General features: G+C 43.7%; 1 protein-coding gene across 1 annotated transcript; it reads right to left on the bottom strand.

Moving 5' to 3' along the window:
• Positions 1 to 772: 772 nt before the first annotated feature.
• Positions 773 to 20,206, bottom strand: nup160 (nucleoporin 160). Its single transcript, XM_023284982.3, has 34 exons — positions 20,057 to 20,206; positions 14,876 to 14,984; positions 14,506 to 14,716; positions 14,090 to 14,312; positions 13,618 to 13,808; positions 13,263 to 13,499; positions 13,064 to 13,161; positions 12,523 to 12,607; positions 12,376 to 12,444; positions 12,219 to 12,302; positions 11,972 to 12,142; positions 10,970 to 11,069; positions 10,608 to 10,773; positions 9,859 to 9,992; positions 9,629 to 9,789; positions 9,196 to 9,332; positions 9,026 to 9,096; positions 8,506 to 8,656; positions 8,160 to 8,229; positions 7,770 to 7,868; positions 6,387 to 6,506; positions 5,964 to 6,059; positions 5,800 to 5,894; positions 4,632 to 4,728; positions 4,258 to 4,363; positions 3,878 to 4,038; positions 3,433 to 3,493; positions 3,153 to 3,263; positions 2,785 to 2,908; positions 2,568 to 2,666; positions 2,287 to 2,428; positions 1,878 to 2,003; positions 1,022 to 1,117; positions 773 to 928 (listed from the first exon to the last, which is right to left on the bottom strand). The coding sequence occupies exons 1-34, from the start codon at positions 20,142 to 20,144 to the stop codon at positions 818 to 820; spliced, it is 4,200 nt and encodes a 1,399-aa protein (XP_023140750.1). The 5' UTR covers positions 20,145 to 20,206; the 3' UTR covers positions 773 to 817.
• Positions 20,207 to 20,766: the final 560 nt, after the last annotated feature.

The following is a 20,766-nucleotide window of genomic DNA, read 5'->3' as shown; positions in this document are numbered from 1 at the left end:
GTAACTTTATCAATGATCAGAGTTCTACCTTCAGATTGGGAATATTTCCAGAGTTCCAGGTCCTTGAAGTCCATAGAGGTAGGTCTAGATTCATCACTTTTCTATCAGTTCAGCAGATAGAACTATGACATTTAGGGGTAAAAACTGACCCCAGATCAGTTTTACATCCATCCACGTGTCTCAGTCTAAACACTGAATCTGGTTTCTGTTCAGAACTGTTTTTTCTATAATATTCTTGACTCAGAAATTTGATCATTTTCATTTCCTATTCAACTAATTTTGAGTAATTTTCTGTCATGTTTTAAGCATCATGGACTAATTTTGTGTTGTTCTGCAAATCTTCACTCAGTTTGGGTCATTTTGAACAAGTTTTATGTCAGCTTGGATCTTTTCTCCTCATTTTGGATCATTTTCGTGTCTGGTAGCATTTTCGAGTCATTCAGGACAAATTTCATGTTATTCTGGGCTCATTTTCTGGAATTATGGATCATTTTGGGTCATTCTGGACCTCACTTGGATGGATTTAAACTGATCTGGGGTCAGTTTTTACTAGAACTCAAACATGTTTGAATTCTGGTAAAAATTGACCATCATTTCTGATATAAAAAGTGAACTGTCAGTGAGTCTGGAGCAGCTTTAGTTTCCTGTCAGGATGAAAATATTCTCCAGATTGAAACATCAGATTTTGGACCTGAGGAAGCTGCTTCCTCCTGTAGTTTAGTGAGTGTAACTAGCAGCTGAAGAAGTCCATGAGAAGAACTGAGAGCGCTGGTGAAGTTCAGTAAGAAACACTTTAATGGATTTACAGTAGAAAACATTAGAAAACACTATGAGTCTTTGCAGCAGCTTCAGCTCTGAGCAGGCGTCTGGTCATCTGCTCCACCACACAGTGATACTCACTCAGCTTCTCCTGGAGGCGTTGGTAGAGCTGTACACACACACACACACACACAGACACACACAGCATCAGTCACAGGTTCCACTCCCTCCCCACCAAAAATACAGACGTGAACCAACGTACGCTGCTGTGAGTCTGAGTCTCATTCAGAGCCTGGAGCAGCTGATCGATGGACGTATACGGCAGCCAGGCAGGAGGAGATGTCGCACACAGAGGCTTCTGGAACACAACAACACAACCAGCTGCTTTCACTTCAGTCTGTTCAGTTTAATTATTTGGGACCTAAAACTGAGTTCACTGAAATATTTGGACTGAATTTTATTTTCATCGTAAAACAACCGATGAGGACGTTTAAAGTTTCAATATCTAAATAAATAAACCAACATCCATAACGTGTTGAGATCCGACAGAACAGTTTAACCAGATCAGAATGATGGGATGGAACCAGCAGAGGATAAAAGTTTAATTATTGGACCTGAAGATGGAAGAAAGTTCAAAACCTCCAACCCAGGCTGGTCTAGTGTCTCCATAGATTTCCTGTAAGTGTCTATCTATGGATGGATCCATGTTTCTACTAAAATCCAGTCTTTGGACCACATTTCACCAACTATTGAGGCTCTAACATCAGTAGAATCTGATGAGTTAAAGTTGGACCAGACAAGGTTCCAGTTTTTAGATGTTTAGACTAAATGTTGATGTTTATTTCCTGTATCTGAAACATTCAGTGAAACCTCAGATGGTAAATTAAACAAGAAGCATCTTAGAACTCTGAACATCTGCCTCCAACACCTAGACCTCCATGAACATCTAGACCTCTATAAACACCAACATCTAGATCTCATTCCAAACTTGGAAATAATCTGCAGTTGGAACCTGAACTGGACTAAACTGAACCAGAACTCCTTCTTCAGATGCTGCAGTTTCCAGATGTTCCCTAAACGCCTCTCAGTCCTCAGTAGAAGTACTGCAGTACTTTTACCTCGATTCCAAAGTACTGATGTCCTCGACCCAGAACAGCGTCCACGTACTCCAGCACCAGCTCAGCAGCAGCATCCAGCAGGTCGAAGTTCAGGAGGAGCCTCAGCAGAGACGGAGCGTCCACACGCTGGAGTAAACAACAGGTAAACAAACAGCAGATAAGTCAACAAACAGCAGAGACTGAGCGTCCACACCCTGGAGTAAACAACAGGTAAACAAACAGCAGATAAGTCAACAAACAGCAGAGACTGAGCGTCCACACGCTGGAACAAACACCACACTGCTCGGATCAATCAAATGCAGCAGATCAATAAACCAATCACATGAATCAGGTCATGTGACTCATCTGAATGTTCCTACTAAAGAACTGTAGCTCCGCCCCTCCTCCTGATTGGCTGCTGAGCTCTCACCTTGTAGGACTTGACCAGCCAATCAGGCAGAGGGACACCGTGTGACAGTAGCTTGTTGATGACGTAGCGATGATGCTGCCCGTTAGCAGACGGATACCTGTCCAGGTAGGAGGCCAGCAGCCGCCACGCCTCGTCTGTAGCACTGAGGACAGAGGAAGACACCAGAGAAGAAGAAACAAGTCAATGGACCAATAATGACCGATAGTCAACAAGCAGCTGGGCCGGCCGTCACCATGGCAACCTAGGATGGACCAATCAGACTGATGATTGGCTGATCTCACCTGGACTCCTTAGTGTTGACCACAGTCAGCTGATTAGCAGCCAACCAGCTCCAGGCTTCGTTCTGAGACTCCTCCCCCCCAAACTGCAGCTTGACGCACCTGGAGGGAAACAAACAAACGAGATAAACAAACACACAAAGTAAACAATCAAGGTAAAAAAACAGCAGGTAAACAAACAGCAGGTAAACAAACCAACATGTGTGGAGGTGAGACCTACTTGAAGGTGAGACCCTCAAAAACAGGCGTCAGGTTCAGGCTGAAGGTTCGACTCAGAGACAGAGCCGAGTCAAAGAGTCCAACCTGGACGAGGAGAGAGACGAGTTCTGGTGCTGAGGAGCTGCCTGGAGAGACAGACAGGTCACTGAGAGACAGGTCACTGAAAGACAGACAGATCACTGAGAGAGACAGACAGGTCACTGAGAGACAGACAGACCACTGAGAGACAGACAGATCACTGAGAGAGAGAGAGACAGACAGGTCACTGAGAGACAGACAGATCACTGAGAGAGACAGACAGGTCACTGAGAGACAGACAGGTCACTGAGAGAGAGAGACAGACAGGTCACTGAGAGACAGACAGGTTACCTGCGATGGCGGCTGAAGGGGGATGGTGTTGAACCAATGTCAGGCGGCAGCGAGACAGAATGTACTGCTTCTCTAAATCATCTAGCTCTAGGATGTCCACCTGACGCCTCACTGCAGACAGACAGATACAGATAGACAGACAGACAGACAGACAGGTTATTCCGAGGTTCTCTCCTCCTGCAGGATTTTATTTATTCTATAAATTCATATTATGTTTGGTTATAAGTAACATTATAATAATATTATTCTATATTTTATTCTATAAATGAACCAAACTGACCTGGTTCAGATGAAAATTCTCCATCAGAGTTCCTCTTTGGAGATGCACCTGGACGCTCATACTACACACACAGTAACAATATATATTTATTAGGGCTGTGACTAACGATGAATTGTCTGAGCACGATATGTCATGAAAAGCGGAAGTGAACGCACAATGCAACAGAAATCACCGCCTGAGCGGAACACAGACAGACATCTGCGCTGTATCGTGCATATATATGTATATATTATATACACATATATGTTCAGCGCTCTGTTCAGGCGGTGATTTCTGTTGCATTGTGCGTTCACTTCCGCTTTTCACGACGCATCATGCTCAGACGATATGTCATTAGTCGCAGCCCTAATAGTTATTATACAGAAAAACACAACCATATTTCACTGACTCTGGTGTGTGTGTTATAGTGTGTATTAATGTGTAGTATTAGTGTGTGTAATACTACCGTGGCTCCGGCGGCCGGCTGGACGATCCAGGCGTACTCAGGTCTGATGAGCCTCAGACAGGTGAGAGCAGCCAGGTAACAGTTCACCTGTTTCTGGAGTCCAACACGAGTCCGGACCTCTCGGCCCAGACGCATCCCGAACTCAAACATTACCGTCCCCGCTGTACACACACACACACACACACACACACACACACACACACACACACACACGCACACACACACACACACACACACACACACACACACACACACACACACACACACACACACACACACACACACACACACACACACACACACACACACACACACTCTGACATTATCTGCAAACACACTGGACAACAAACACACTGGACTACAAACATGGTGGCTGCTACCTTTCCTGTAGTTGTGTCTGACGATGTGGAACGCATAAAGCAGCTCATAGTAGTTATGAGTCAGAAGGTCCAGACCACGGGCACGAGACTCTATGATGCTGACCACCTGGAACACACACACAGAATAACACACACAGTAACACAGAATAACACACAGTAACACACACAGTAACACACACACACACACACACACACACACACACACACACACACACACACACACACACACACACACACACACACACACACACAGTGTAACACACACACAGTGTAACACACACACTGCAGGTTCGACATCTACAGGTCATGTGATCGTCAGGTGGTCAGGTGATCAGATGGTCAGTCAGGTGTTCAGTCAGGTCATCAGGAGTTACCTCGTCATGCAGGTTGACGTAGGGGAACTGGACCAGATCCTGAAGCTGAGATCGTTCACACAGAACCACGACCAGCTGACGGAGACAATCCAGCTGCCTGTCAGCAGAGAAAGAGATTTAAAGTCAGTTTATAGATAAACACATTTAAAGTCAGTTTACAGATAAACAGATTTAAAGTCAGTTTACTGATAAATAGATTTAAAGTCAGTTTATAGATAAGTAGATTTAAAGTCAGTTTATAGATAAGTAGATTTAAAGTCGATCTATAGATAAACACATTTAAAGTCAGTTTAGAGATAAACAGATTTAAAGTCAGTTTATAGATAAACAGATTTAAAGTCAGTTTACAGATAAACATTTAAAGTCAGTTTACTGATAAATAGATTTAAAGTCAGTTTACAGATAAACAGATTTAAAGTCAGTTTATAGATAAGTAGATTTAAAGTCAGTCTATAGATAAACACATTTAAAGTCAGTTTATAGAGAAACAGATTTAAAGTCAGTTTACTGATAAATAGATTTAAAGTCAGTTTATAGATTAGTAGATTTGAAGTCAGTCTATAGAGAAACAGATTTAAAGTCAGTTTATAGAGAAACAGATTTAAAGTCAGTTTATAGAGAAACAGATTTAAAGTCAGTTTATAGAGAAACAGATTTAAAGTCAGTTTATAGATAAGTAGATTTAAAGTCAGTTTATAACAGATTTAAAGTCAGTTTATAGATAAGTAGATTTAAAGTCAGTTTATAGATAAATAGATTTAAATTGAGTTTATAGATAAACCAGGTGATCCAGAGGAACTACAGTCTAATTCTGTTCTGTTTATTTGTTATTTAGAACAGAAAACTAAGTTCTGTCAAATATTTTGTCTGAATCTGGAGAACTTCCTGTTTTCACACTAAAAGAACCTGTTTTAAAGGTTTAGTGTCTCCAGAAATAAAGCAGCAGCTCTGAAATGTGGAGAGAACCAAGAGAACGGATCCAGCAGAAGAACAGACCAACATCAGAACTCAGTCTGGGTCCAAATAAATGACCTGAACGTTTAATTCTGATTCACCACATCCCATAATAACCACCTACATGCTGCTGTCTGGGTTCTACATCCCATAATAACACCTACATGCTGCTGTCTGGGTTTTAGTTATTAAAATATCCCATAATAACACCTACATGCTGCTGTCAGGGTTCTGGGTCAGGGCTTCGTAGGCCTGGCTGTTGTGTCCCAGGTCCAGGTGGTGTTTGAAGATCCTGGTCCACAGAGCCGCCTGTCAGAACACACCTGTTAGTCCTCAGCTCAGGTGTTTCCACTGATTTACCTGTCGATGGTGTCTCACCTGACTGTGGGTGTCGCTAACCGCTTCGGTGACGGCCAGAGAGGACAGCTGGATGACCAGCTCAGGTAGACCCACGTCCTCCAGCAGCCGCAGCACCTGGACACATGGAGCTCAGTTTACCTGCTCAGACTCACCTGTCTGCAGTCTGACCTGTCTGCAGTCTGTAGACAGATAAGACTGTAGACAGGTAAGACAGTCTCACCTGTCAGCCTCCAGAATTGACCAGATAGTTTAAAATATTCTTTTTCACCAGAACCTCCTCGTTCTGCTCATTTAGAACATCTCCATGAATCAACAGTTTGCTCCAATCAGAGGAGATGGAATGGCTCTACAACTGAGAAGAAGTCTGGATCTAAATGGTACCATCTGGTAATAACAGAATAAATCTGATTGTTCCAGAAGGTTCTACTGAGGTTCTGGTACCTTGTTGTAGTACTGCAGTCGGGGGCTGGAGGCGGACTCTTCGTCCTCACTGCCCGTCAGCTTCATCAGGAACTCCTCCTTCTCTACCTCCGTCGCTGCTTCCTGGAAGCACTGCAGAGCCTGAAACACAGCAGAACGTTCTTTAGTCTACCAGGTAGGATCCGCTTGAAACACAGCAGATGGTTCTTTATTCTACCAGGTAGGATCCGCCTGAAACACAGCAGATGGTTCTTTATTCTACCAGGTAGGATCCGTCTGAAACACAGCAGATGGTTCTTTATTCTACCAGGTAGGATCCGTCTGAAACACAGCAGAACGTTCTTTATTCTACCAGGTAGGATCTGCTGACTGAACATCTAAAGAGATGGAGGAGATCTCCATGAACGATGTTTCTGAGGCTGCTGCTGCCTCCCAGATCCACCTCTACGCTGATGACATCATCTTATCCTCCTCTGATCCATCACTCCTCTCTGCTACATCGACAGTTCCAAAGACTTTTAGAGGGAATTCCAATCAAAAGGACCTCCAGCCAGAGACAGTAAGAACCTTCAGGATAGAGAGTTAGGAGATCAGGTGGTAAGTGTTATGGAGGGTGGAGGAGGTCAGAGAGGTACTGAGGTTCTCTGACAGGGTCTGGTAGAGGAGTAGTCTATAAAGATCACAGTGGTGGGTGGAGAAAGGCTGAGAGATGGAGACCATCCAGCCTGTTCAGGGACACTTAGGAGACATTTTATAGATGACATCACCGTGGTCCAACATGGGGAGGATGGTCGTCTTCACAGGAGAGGATGTAGTAGAGGCCTTATTAGGGTAGTGGAACCCCAGTCTGGATCTGATTTAGCCTGGAGAACTTTGATGTGAGGAATGAGAGAGAAGAGTCCATCCAGAGACCAGGTTGTTGTAGGAACTGATGACTTCCAGATCTGAGCCATCTGCTCAGGTGATCTATGGGGGGGGTGGAGACACTGGTTGTCTGGTTGAAGAGCAGACATTTGGTTTTATTGGAACTGAGGTGAAGGTCATGAAAAGACTCCCGGATTGAAGTCAGGCTGAGCTGAAGATAGAAGCAGCAGAGTGGAGCAAATAATGGTGTTGTCAGTGTAGAGGTGGATCCAGGAGGAACCAACAGCCTGTATGGATGGATTATGTATGGAGAAAACAAAGCTGGGCCCAAGACGAAGCCTTGAGGGCTAGGGATAGGCTTAGGATTAGGGGATAGGGTTAGGGGATAGGGTTAGGGATAGGGGTTAGAGATAGGGGTTAGGAATAGGATTAGGGATAGGGGTGGGTTTTAACCGTAACCCTTAGCAACAACCAGGTGATCTGATGGGTGACGACAAATGAGACCAGAAGTCTGATGGAAAAGAAAGAGGTGAGACTCACCTTCTGGCCCTCCCCGTTGGCCAGGTAACACTGACCCAGCATGAAGCGACAGGAGCCGATGTTCACCTGACACCACGGACCAATCAGACGTACATACTCCTGCAGCACAGACAGTGACAGGTGAGACACACCTGAGAAAACCCTGAAACCTCCAGGTGAGACACTCCTGAGAGAACACTGAAACCTCCAGGTATGAAATTCTTAACACGCTTTAAAGTTTAAATATAGAGGAATACTGATGTAATAAAATTCAGATATAAAATATGTGTATAATATTCAAATACATTCATATTTATATATGTAGATATAATATTCATATATAATAATATTCAGACCTAATAATAATATTCATATATAATAATACTCAGATGTACTACATGATAAACCCACCTGCAGCTGGGTGAACTGGCAGTTGGCCATCAGACACTCAGGAAACAGGAATCCAGGGTTACTGGGCCAACTGGGAGACACCAGTTAAAACTCAACAACACTGAAGGACACAGAATATCTGGACCAGAACCCAGCTGGTTCTGGTTCTACTGACAGTAACATCAGGCTACTCTAAATAGCTCTGTTTGTGTTCTGACCCAGTTAGTTCTGCTAGTGGAACCACTATGTGTTCAGATGGCACCCCCTGGTGCTGGACAGAGGGATGGAGATGATTGAACCAACCCTGACGACAAACCCAGGAGGTTCATCAGGTGAACAGAACCGGTCGAAACAGAACCAAGGATACAGCAACTGGGCCAGCAGCTGGACCACATTGGAGATCATGTGGTTCCACAGCAGAACTGAGCAGGTCTGCTGCTGGGAGTAGATCTGGGAGATGATGATCCTCCGACCCACCGTCTGGTAGAACAGCTCTACCACCGTCTGAGGACTCAGAGCTGCAGAACAGAACCAGCAGAACCAGTCAGAGCCAGACCAGAACCAGTCAGAACCAGACCACTCCAGGATGAATTCTGGGCTGGTCAGTAGATGAAGTGAGGCTGGTAATCGGTCAGTAGTTTATTAAACTAAAGGAAGCAGTTTAACGTAGTTCTGGTTCTCATTTAACAGAACACAGGATAAACTGGGGTTCCGTCTCACTGCTGAAGCGTTCACAGAAGTTTGTTGTTAGCATGATTCCAAGCATGAAGCTCTAATAATCACATTAATAATCACATTCATAATTAATAATCATATTAATAAGCATTAATAATATTAACAATAATATGAATATTAATGATAATAATAATGATGATAATGATAATAACCTGATCTGCTGCTGGACACGGCTGGACAGTCGGACAGCTCCAACACGGTGAGGTGCTGCAGGTTGGCGTCTCTAAAACAGAACAGGTTTACTGTGGACGCCTTCAGGTTCCTCGCGGACTCTACAGAAGAACCAATGAGGAACCTTCACGACCTCAGTGTTTCTACTCACATGGTGTCCATGGGAACGGAGGAGGCCAGGTTCTGACTGATGTGTTTCAACAAGTGATACGACGACAGCAGGTGAGAGCTGCGAGGAATCAAGTCCTGCTGGAGCTGCAGCAGCTGAGCGCCACCTCCCAGAAACACCTGGAACAACAGCTGCTGTTATATATGACATGATAGAACATTATTATATATGACAGAATAATTAATACATATAATACAACAATTACTATATATTATTATAACAGAATAATTACTATATATAATAAAACAATTACTATATATGACATGACAGAATAATTCTGTATAAGGGTTGGGAAGAAAGGTGTTTAAATCAGTGTTCAGGTGTTTAAATCAGCATCCAGGTGTTTAAATCACTGTTCAGGTGTTTAAATCAGTGCTCAGGTATTTAAATCAGTGTCCAGGTGTGTTGTAAGTACGTTGTCTCCAAAGCGCAGGTAGAGCTTCTGCAGGATGAGCAGGTCTCTGCAGAAAAGAGCTCTGGTCATGGCGACGTGGCAGATGGCCTGACAGACCAGAGACACTGCAGAGCTGCTGCCGTACAGCTGCGAGAGACTGATCCTGGTGTTCAGGCCCTGACCTGCACACAAGGAACCTGTCAGGAACCTGCAGCTTCTCCAGATGACCTCCACCTTCTGACTTCACCTACCTGCAGCCACAGCGCTGTTCGAGCCCAGCTCAGAGTCCGTCTCCAGGTCCATCTCCCTCAGCAGAACCATCATGGCTGCCGTTGGGTTCCGGATGTCCTGCAGTTTGTTCTGGATGTCGACAATCACGTTATCGCTGCAGAAACACCAACGTAAATCACGTTATGAACATTATCACTGCAGAAACACCAACGTACATCACGTTATGAACATTACTGTTGCAGAAACACCAACGTACGTCACGTTATGATGTTCTGACCTTAGACATCCTTATTAGACATTATATATTCATATTCTGGGGATAGCTGTTATTATATATTCACGTTCTAGGGTTCGCTGTTATTATATATTCATATTCTTGGGTGTTACAGTTGTGTGCCAGGTGTGATACAGGTGTGTTCATGGTGTGGTACAGGTGTGACAGGTGTCTGACAGGTGTGACACAGGTGTCATACAGGTGTGTGCCAGCTGTGATACAGGTGTGTGATACAGGTGTGATACAGGTGTGACACAGGTGTGTGCCACAGGTGTGTGCCAGGTGTGTGCCAGGTGTGACACAGGTGTGTTACAGGTGTGTGCCAGGTGTGACACAGGATGTGTCCCAGGTGTGACACAGGTGTGTTCCAGGTGTGTGACACAGGTATGTGCCACAGGTGTGTGCCAGGTGTGACACAGGATGTGTCCCAGGTGTGACACAGGTGTGTGCCAGATGTGTGACAGGTGTGATACAGGTGTGTTACAGGTGACTGACCTGTCATTGCACAGCATGTTCTCCAGGACCAGCTCGGCAGCTCTCTCAGGTGACTGCATGTAATCCAGAGCTTTCTCCATCTCATAGGCCATCTCTGGAGAAACAGCGTCACTGACCAGCCGCAGACACTGGACCAGCTGCAGGACGTCACGGCTCACCTCTGGGTCTGACACACAGGTAAACATACACAGGTAAACAGATACACAGGTAAACATATACAGGGAAATAAACACAGGTAAACATACACAGGTAAACATATACACAGGTAAATATATATGTAGGTAAATAAACACAGGTAAACATACACACAACAGCGTTTGTGTTGTTTGGACCAGGAGCTGACTAAAAGCAGTGCTTGTTACCTTCAGCCACAGGTGTCTCCTCCTCTGAGAACAGGTACTGCTCGTAGGACAGGTACAGGTGATCCACGGCAAAGCAGGGCAGCAGGAACGAAACAAAACCCTGAAACACAGTCAAAAGTTCTATACAGCTGGACGGAACAAAGACCTGCTTCACTAAGACACATCCCATAATACTGATGCTGGTTCTACAGAACATGAACAGAAACCAGATTTATTCTTCAGACTGAGACTTCTGGATGGATTTAAACTGATCTGGGCTCAGTTTATCCTCCTAAATGTCATGGTTCTATCTGCTGGGCTGATGAAGTTCTGAGGATCAGAAATGATGGAAAAAGTCTGATGAAACCAGACTGACTTGTTTAGAATAACAGCAGGGTTAGGGTTCTAGATGTGGTTTAGGTTCCAGAGCAGACAGGGTTAGGGTTCTAGGTCTGGTTTAGGTTCCAGAGCAATTAGGGTTAGGGTTCTAGATCTGGTTTGCGTTCCAGAGTGGACAGGGTTAGGGTTCTAGGTCTGGTTTACCTTCTGGGGCAGACAGGGTTGGGGTTCTCGGTCTGGTTAGGGTTCTATGTCTGGTTCTACCTTCCAGAGCAGACAGGGTTAGGGTTCTAGGTCTGGTTAGGTTTAGGTAAACGCGCAGTGCTCCGATAAGGGCACTGTGAGGGGCACGGGCTCAGGGGGACTGCTGGATTTAAAAATCTTAAAATTCCGTTTAAAAAAAGCCAAAGATTGCGTGTCTAACCCATTAAAATCATCCATATGAGGTAAACTGGGCCACTATACAGGAAGAGCAGCAGGATACTGATCTGGTAATTTCCTCTGCTTTTCCCGGGGTCTCAATAAAGAGAGCATAGATCTGTAGATAAAAAGATCCTGGAGAATGGGTTAAAATAATTGAAATTGTACAGTTCATATACATGTTCACATACAGATCTGGTTTAGGTTCCAGAACCGACAGGGTTAGGGTTCTAGGTCCGGTTAGGGTTCTATGTCTGGTTCTACCTTCCGGAGCAGACAGGCCATGCCGGTGTGCTGACTGACGGTCAGGCCCAGAGGAGTCGACTGGGCCTCCTGGTACTGCAGGCAGCAGGAGTAGAACCGGGACCAGAACTCCACCTGCAGCTGACGGTACTCCTCCTGAGAGAACTCGAACTCTGTGACGCTGCTCTGGAGCTGCAGGAGGAAACAGAACTTCAGGAGAAGGTTCTGACCCAGATCACATTTAAATCATTCCTGATGCTAAGCGGACCTCTGTCTCCACGGCCTGGGTCACCTCCTTCTTCAGACCCTCCCAGGAAACATCTGAGATCCGCTCTGAGCCTCTGCGATAGATCTGAAAAAGAACACCGAATCAGAACCAGAACCAGAACCCCCTCAGACTGGCGGAGCAGCAGGCAGACGGTCACCTGTAGGGCTTTAACTATGGCTGAAGCTGTGAACCTCAGTGGAGAGAACAGAACCTCCAGGTACGTCTCCTGTTCAGAAACAACACAACCGGATCAGAACCTCATCAGGATGGTTCTTCAGATACGACAACTAGTTCCTGGTCCTACCCGCGGGTCCAGGTCCACTCCAATCTGGACTTCTTCTTCAGGTGGAGGCTGAACAAACACCTGGTTCCACTGACCTGCTGTGTTGCTGCAGAACACACAGTTACACAACGTTCCACAACATCACACAAAGTTGCACAACGTTCCACATTCCACAACATTCCACAAAGTTCCACAACGTTCCACAAAGTTCGACAGCGTTCCACGAAGTTACACAATGTTCCAAAAGCATTACTCAATGTTCCACAAAGTTACACAACATTCCACAATGTTACAGAATGACCAGATCAGAACCAGCATCAGGTTTACCAGAGAAAAATGTGTGGATTCAGATTCAAGTTCTGGTTTCTACGGAGTTTACTGGTTTCTACGGGGTTTACTGGTTTCTACGGGGGTTTACTGGTTTCTACGGAGTTTACTGGTTTCTACGGGGTTTACTGGTTTCTATGGGGTTTACTGGTTTCTACGGAGTTTACTGGTTTCTACGGGGTTTACTGGTTTCCTGCTGCGATCCAGGGGATAAACTGGTCAAACTTGTCCTCACTGTTCAAAGTTGATGTATTTGACCACGGTGATGTTGGATTCGTCCACCCAGAGAGCCCAGACGTCTGAGGAGGTCAGAGTGAAGTCCACCAGAGTCTCCTGTTCAGCATCAATACACACTAGTTAGTCAGTAATCAATAGTCTGAGCTGAAGCTGTGGTTACCTGTACAGGTGTAGTTTATCCATACAGGTGTGGTTACCTGTGTGCTCAGCAGGGAGGAGATGTGCTCCAGGCTGTAGCGGTTGTTGTCGGTGGCGACCAGCTGCAGGACGGTGAACTGTCCTCTCTGAGGGACGGCCAGGTAAACTCCCAGGCAGAGGCCAGTGGTGGAGGAGAAGGCCAGTCGGAGGCGGTGACCCTGTCCTGACAGACGGCGAACACCTTTACAGGACGGCAGGTACTCCAACATGTCGGCCTCCAGCAGACATGCCTGCTCCTAAACACAGATAACACTTCAGCCTCCAGCCCTGCACAGGTAGGAACAGGTAGGTGTAGGTAGGTACAGGAACAGGTAGGAACAGGTAGACACAGATAGGAACAGGTAAGAGTCCCACCCTGAGCGACCACATCCGCAGCCTGTGATCCTGACAGAGGGCGAAGATGAAGGAGTCTTCCTCCAGTTCTCTGACAGCCAGACTGAGGACCAGGTCTGCTGGACTCTGGTCTCCTCGGATCGCTGAGGGCATCCAGCCGGACAACCGGCTCATCATGGAGCTCTGCTTCAGCTCCACCACAGAAACACTGCCTGGAGACGGGACACAGAGGGACACGTTCTACAGCTGGAACATGTTCTAGAGCTGGAACATGTTCTAGAACTGGAACACGTTCAAGAGGGGAACACGTTCTAACAGATGTTCTAGTATTGTGATGCAGCTTAGAGCCAATAAACAGCCTTCAGGTGTTTACCTGGCGTGTCGTGTGTTTACCTGGCGTGTCGTATGTCTACTGGGCGTGTCATGTGTCTACCTGGCATGTTGTGTGTTTACCTGGCGTGTTGTATGTCTGCTCGGCATGTCGTGTGTTTACCTGGCGTGTCGTGCGGCAGCAGCGTCACCACCATGATGCCCCCTGCAGGTGAGGCCAGGGCGTAGTGAGCCTCCCCCTGGTGGCTGATCCAGGAGCTGCAGCTGTGAGGACTACCTGCCTGGCCCACCTGGCTGGGGATGACAGCGCTGTGGGCAGAGTCCTGCAGGCTCAGCTTCCCCACGTCGGTAAAGATGGACTGCATGTGCAGCTCTGTGACCAGCTCCTGCAAGCCAGCGCATGTTAGAATCGCCTGCAGGAGGATGGTTGCAATACAGCAGAAAAACTGCAGAGTTTAACTTCAATAAATCCAGCAACAGATGAGGAAAGTTTAGAAGTTTGAGTTCTGTTTGGTCTTTCAGAGATGAAGAAATGCTTCACTGAACCACTGGCAGTAAAAAACAATCGATGATACTCACGCTGCGGTACATGCGTGTTGGATGCGGCAGCAGCAGCCTGTGGACGCTCTGATTGGTGCAGATGAGGATGACCACGTTGTTGAGCGTCTCCTGGATGGAGACTCCTCCTGGTAGAACGCTGCAGTGGTTGAACCTCAGCCTGACCCAGTTGTTGAGCAGGTTGGTGTCCAGAGACTGTTCCACCAGCTGGACCGAGTCCCCCGACGTGGACCTGCACCAAGTCACAAATTCACCACGAGTCAACAAGTCACAGGGTCACGAGTCACAGTGTCACCACGAGTCAGAGTCCCCACGAGTCAATACGGATCACAGAGTCACCACGAGTCGTTCAGGTGTTTCCAGCAGGTGTGTGGACGCTTGTTTTACTCACCAGTGGATGAACCTGTTGCTGGTGACCGACAGCAGCTTCCCGCTCTCCTCATAATGAAATGCTCCAGCGCTGTCTGCAAACTTTAGCCCACCAGGTAGAGGACTCACACCTGCAGACAGGTCACACAGGTGTGTTTCAGCAGGTACCAAACCCTGGAGGTCCTGGATTGACCCTTAAATCCTGATCAGGTCCAGGTATTGATCTGAAGTAAACAATGGGACACCGACAGGTTTGGACAACCCTAACCAACAGCAGGTTACCAATTAGTCCATGGGCCAGACCAGATATTGGTACCACCTCAGGTGATCAAACCTAAGCGTTACTAAAATGTACATTGGGTTAATATAAGTACATTAGGATGTGATAGTCTTTCCACACTGGCAGCTTTATCACTTATTTGTGAAACTGTCACATTCACCATAACCGCTGTATTGCAATCCATTTAACTCTCTCAGGCCCACAGTTGTAAAATTGCAACATTTTTTTCAGGCTGTCTAGCTGTACCTATTTCTGACTGAATGTAGACAAACACTACATTTCCCAGCCCCCAACACACTGAACTGCAAAACAAATAAATATTTTTGGCAGGAAAATATTGATACTGTAAAGAACATGTCTTCCATTGACCCCAGAGCTCTGTCTTCTGGAACAATTTCAATAATTTTTCAAGTAAGTATTTGACCTGTAGTATTTTTTTTTCTTCATCCTTAAAGATGTTTCGTGATAGACAACTCAAATTATTTTTTAAAAGTATAATACAGTTGAAGACAAGTATAATACAGTTGAAGACAAAATTATTAGCTCCCCTATGAAATTTTAGATTTTTTTTCAAAAAATTCCCAAGTGCTGTGAAACAGATCAAGGAATTTTTAACACAGCTTTTCCAAACATCCTAGTTGTATTTTAGATGCTTGCATCATTTTACTTTGCTTAAAAAAACTAAACTAAATTATTCAGCAAAAACCAAAAACTACCAGGGTCAAAATTATTAGCCCTCTTAAGAACTGACCTTTTTATTGAGCCAAAACACAAACCACTGTTGTGCAATCATGTGCTTTAACTTTTTAATGCTCACAGCTTTTAATCAATCACTCAATCAATCAATCAATCAATCAAGTTAAAACTGAGGGTTGTCCTGCACTTTACGCACAGTATAAAAACTTCCTGAAGGATTTGAGCTGTCACTTGTGAAAGCTTCATGACAAAAACAAAAAGAGAAAAATAATTGTTGATGCTTACAAAGCAGGAGAAGGGTCTACAAAGTTATCACAGCGTTTCCAGGTGTCAAGAAGTGGAATGAGAAGTCTCATCAAGAAATTCAAGGAGAGGAACACAGTACAGAACAAGTCTGGCAGAGTGAGGAAGGCAAAGATTTCAAAGACTCTGGAAAGAAAACGTGAGAGATGTGTCTAAAGATGCCAGAACAACCAACAGAACATTAATTACTTAACCAAGTCAGGATCGAAGAAGACGCAGAAATGGACTGAACCCTAACCCTCCACTTCTACAGAAGAGACACCTTCAAGCCAGACTGAAGTCTGCTGAGGACAACCTGGAGAAAGATTATGAAGCCTGGAAGTGTGTCCTTGGTCAGATGAGACCAAACTAGAGACCCTGCTTATGTTTGGAGAAAAGAAGAAGAGGCGTAGAACCCAAAGAGCACCGTCCCCACAGTTAAATGCGGTGGTGGCAGTATCATGCTGTGGAGATGCTTCAGTGTATCTGGAACTGGGAATCCTGTAAAGGCTGAAGAAATCATGAAAAAAAGAAAGATATATGAAGATTTTGGAAGAAAACTTCAAGTAGTCAGCAGCTAAACTGGGTCTGGGTTGTCGCTTTGTCTTCCAACATGACAACGACCCAAAGCATACATCGCTCCTGGTGAAGACCTACCTCCAGAAGACCAAAGTTAATGACTGACCTGCACAAAGCCCTGACTAGAATCCCATTAAAATCTGTGGGGTCAACTGAAGACCACGGTCCATGCCAGAAGACCATCAGATCTGGAGGAGCTTGAGAGACTTGTCAAAGAAGAATGGGCTGGGATTCCTCAGGAGATGTCAGAGACTCGTTACAAACTACAATAAACAACTGCAGGCTGTTATCCAGCAAAAAGGAAACATAACTGACTATTAGCATCAAGGGCTAATAATTTAGATCCTGGTAGTTTTTGTTTTTGTTAAATAGTGTTAAATGTTTCTGTGAGCAAAGTAAAATAATGTGAGCATCCAAGGTAAAACTAGGATGTTTGGAAAAGCTGTGTTAAAAACTCCTTGACCTGTTAAACAGCACAAAAAAACCAACCAAACCTTAAATTTCATAGCTGGCCTAATAATTTTGTCTTTAACTGTACAAGTGATTTTTAGCGATTTCTTTCAATGACGCAAAAATGCAACACTGGGCTTTACTGGGTGCTACTTATTCACACAGAAGGCCCCATCACTGGGTCATGAGTATATTTATCAACTGTACCATCTATATAATAAATATACAGTCTCTATGCTGTGTGTATAATATATATATATATATATATATATATATATATTATATATATATATATATATATATATATATATATATATATATATACATATATATATATATCGGTTATGAGTTTAAGGTTAAAGGTTAACTCGATTAATTTTGTATAGGATTAACAGTATATTAACAGGTACATACATCAACTGCAGTATGATTTGTTATAATATGATTTGAAGGAAGCAGTTTTTTGATCTGTGAAGCACAAACAGTTTCACATATAAGGAGACACTAAGGAGAATGCCATCCACCAATTGAGAGTCCTCAGACACCAGAAATCATTATGATGTTCAAGCAAAGTCCAAAATGTAAATATGAACTAATTGTAGAGGACTGATATAATACAATCCCACTTTTGCAAGTTCAAAAAAATGAAAGTTGTAATAACATCGTTTTCTTGCAGTTTTTTATTGTGTGGAGGTGCATTCTAACATGGATGGCTATTAAGAGTTTTGACTTGTTAAATTAATTTGCATTTTATTGTGCCATATTCAACTATTTCCTATCAATACAATTCATTTTAAGATACATATTTTGATACTATTGAATCATCAATGCCTAATCATCTGTGGACGTTGTTAAAAATAAACTGGTAATATTTGTAATTTTTTTTAATTAACTGTTTTGTTTTATCTTATTGTATTTTATGTACAGTGTCTTTGAGTTATTGGAAAAGCGCTTTATAAATAACATTTATTATTATTATTATTATTATTATTTGCATACACTAAGAGCAACTGCTACAATTTTGCAACGTTTTCACAAAATCCTGAAAAATCCCCAAAATGAAAAAGTCTCATTGTTTTCTTGATTAGAGGTGAGCTAAAAACTGATTAAAAAGGAAAAAAATTACATCAATATCATCAATGCTTGGGTTTCAGAGGGTTAAATCTCACAATATGCAAAGATCACATCTAAAATAAGTCAATAATCAAATGAAACTGTGAGAAATATATTATGTATATAATATATTATAATAATTAAATGTCAGACCCAAATGCATGCATCTTTCCGTGCTTATTTGATAATAATTGTGTATTCGCATTCATTTATTTTTTCCTATACAAAGAGTTATTGGTGGGTAGGTGTACATTTGTTTTCAGGTCCTTTGAAGAAACTGCTGAGATATCTAGTTATGTTGTCTTTTACGGTTCTAATTAAGGTTAATTAAGCTTGATTAGATCAGTTAACTATGGTAATATCCTTTCCTTTTCTAGGATTAACTTTGAATGAACTTGAATGATCTTTATTTTATATGATACTGGTACATGGAAGAAATGACTCCTATCTGTATCTTATGTTTTTGTCTCATTAAGACCATGTACTGTTCTTGGAAAATTACCTTTGACTTTGGAATAAGTGTTCAGACAGCACAACGGGACGGAATTGATTAAAAATGTAATTATAATAAAAACTGCAAAAGCATTTGAAAATTCAGCTTAATAATGGAAATAGTCTTTGCAACAGTGTTTTTGGCATATGATCAGTTCTGGTAGCAGTCTGTAATAATTGGGTTAAATTTTGAACTTTTCATCACAATTTTGGCTGTTTCGACTATTTAAAAAGGTATTTTGAATGTTTAACTGGAAGTTATAGTCTGCTGTATCACACTGACCAAAAATCACAAGATATGGTTCATCTTTGTTTTTTTAACTTCAATAGAATTTAACTTTGAATCTGTTTGTCAAATTTTCACTATTCTATTGTTCCGTCCTGCTTACAGTAAATCTTGTTACCATAGCAATGAAATCTTTCTCAGTCTCAAGTTTGTTATAATATTGTTCTGTGCTGTAAAGTGATTATACAGATGATGATGTTTAGCATGTGGCATTTCTTATTTTTTCATAATGAGGAAAAATCCTATGGAATTCCATCCTGTCATGTTGTCATGACTTTTGGCTCAGACCCCTCACCTTTCATTGTGGGTCATGTCCATTAAGCAAGTGATAACATATATTAAGCTGTGAGTCTGCAAGGGGTGTCATATCAAAATGCAAACTAGAGACATATAACTAGTTAAAAATACCAAAAAGAATTGGTCACCTCGGGTGGTACCGATATCTGAAATTTTGGGTCCGGGCCCAAGGACTAAATAGCAAAGAGACGTTTGTCAGACATCACTCAGGTTTAGTAATCAGTGATCACGTGACCTGGTGACATCAGACTGAACTCTCAGCTCTTATTGGTCATTCAACCAGCTTTAGTTCGGCTGCTCTTGTTCTCATCTTTCTGTTATTAGTGAAGTTTTCTCCCTTAGAGGATTTTTACACAGCTTGGTCTGAGTTCACTTCAGTTAATTAATAAGGTAAACAGTGACGTGTTCCTGCGTCACGTTAGTCCACATTGGTCTGTCTGACAGGTGGGAAGCTAACTCACCTGCTAACTGATGCTAAACAGTGAGAGGACACTCCCTTAGCTGACCGCCCGGGAGTCTTTAACCCGGTTCAGGTCTGAGGTGTTTTAACTCCGTCCATGAGGCCGCGCACGGACCGACACCGCCGGCTGAAGTTACCGCCGCGTGTGCGCGCTGCTAACCGTTAGCCTGAGTTAGCTGGTGTTAGCCCGGTACAGAGAACCAGACAGACGGAGCAGATACTGGGGTTATGGTCTGCGGGGGCCTACAGGGGTCTACCGGGGTCTTACCCAGGTCCACGGCCACCTCTCGACCCCTCCGGCCTCCGTCTCTCTCGAAGCCGCAGATCTCCAAGTAGCTCCGCTCCAGAGCCGCCATCTTCTCTGTCAGGCCGCGCGCTGTTTCAAACCTTCTGCTTCCGGTTTATCTTCTTCTTCTGCGGCTGTTTTAAGAGTTTTAATGGAGGCCGTAAGCTGCAGAGCTACACACTTCCGCCTCCTGCCAGAAGGAAGAGCAACAACCAGCCGATACCTCCTGATGGTTCATCCAGAACTGTTTTTATTGTCTGTTTTTTTTTAAAGTTTTCTCCTTTGAATCATCAGAAAACACGTCTAGGGGGAGGTTTGTTCGGTTTTAGCCGATTTTTAACCAGACCTTTGATCAGTTTGTTGATTGGGACTCAATAAAACGCTCCCGAAACAGTTTTATTGCCCAAAGGTTCGGATTGATCGCTTCCAGGAAAAGAGCTGAAATCAAAAAGAGTTAAACCTGCAGCAGAAACTCTCAGAGCTCCATGGAACCAAAGAGAACCCAAACAGAAACAAACAGAAAGACTCAGAGGTCCATGGAACCAAACAGAACCCAAACAGAAACACTCAGAATTCTATGGAACTAAACAGAAACAGAACCCAAACAGAACCATCAGAGTTGCAGAACTTCACTCATCACAGGAAATACCAGTGAAGAACAAACAGAGCTGGTGCTTCTGTTTCCTCACTGA

This window comes from Amphiprion ocellaris, chromosome 3 (genome assembly GCF_022539595.1).
Source record: "Amphiprion ocellaris isolate individual 3 ecotype Okinawa chromosome 3, ASM2253959v1, whole genome shotgun sequence".
Taxonomy (NCBI): Eukaryota; Metazoa; Chordata; class Actinopteri; family Pomacentridae; genus Amphiprion; species Amphiprion ocellaris.
This window is presented reverse-complemented; position numbering and strand designations above follow the sequence as displayed.

Bases quoted from the DNA above. Each gene is read 5' to 3' on its own strand.
- nup160 (XM_023284982.3), bottom strand. From the start codon at position 20,144: ATGGCGGCTCTGGAGCGGAGCTACTTGGAGATCTGCGGCTTCGAGAGA. The intron at 13,809-14,089 runs GTAAACACACGA...TCCCGTCTCCAG, and splicing joins GCTGCCGCACGACACGCCAG to GCAGTGTTTCTGTGGTGGAG. The intron at 13,500-13,617 runs GTGGGACTCTTA...ATCTGTGTTTAG, and splicing joins TGCGGATGTGGTCGCTCAGG to GAGCAGGCATGTCTGCTGGA.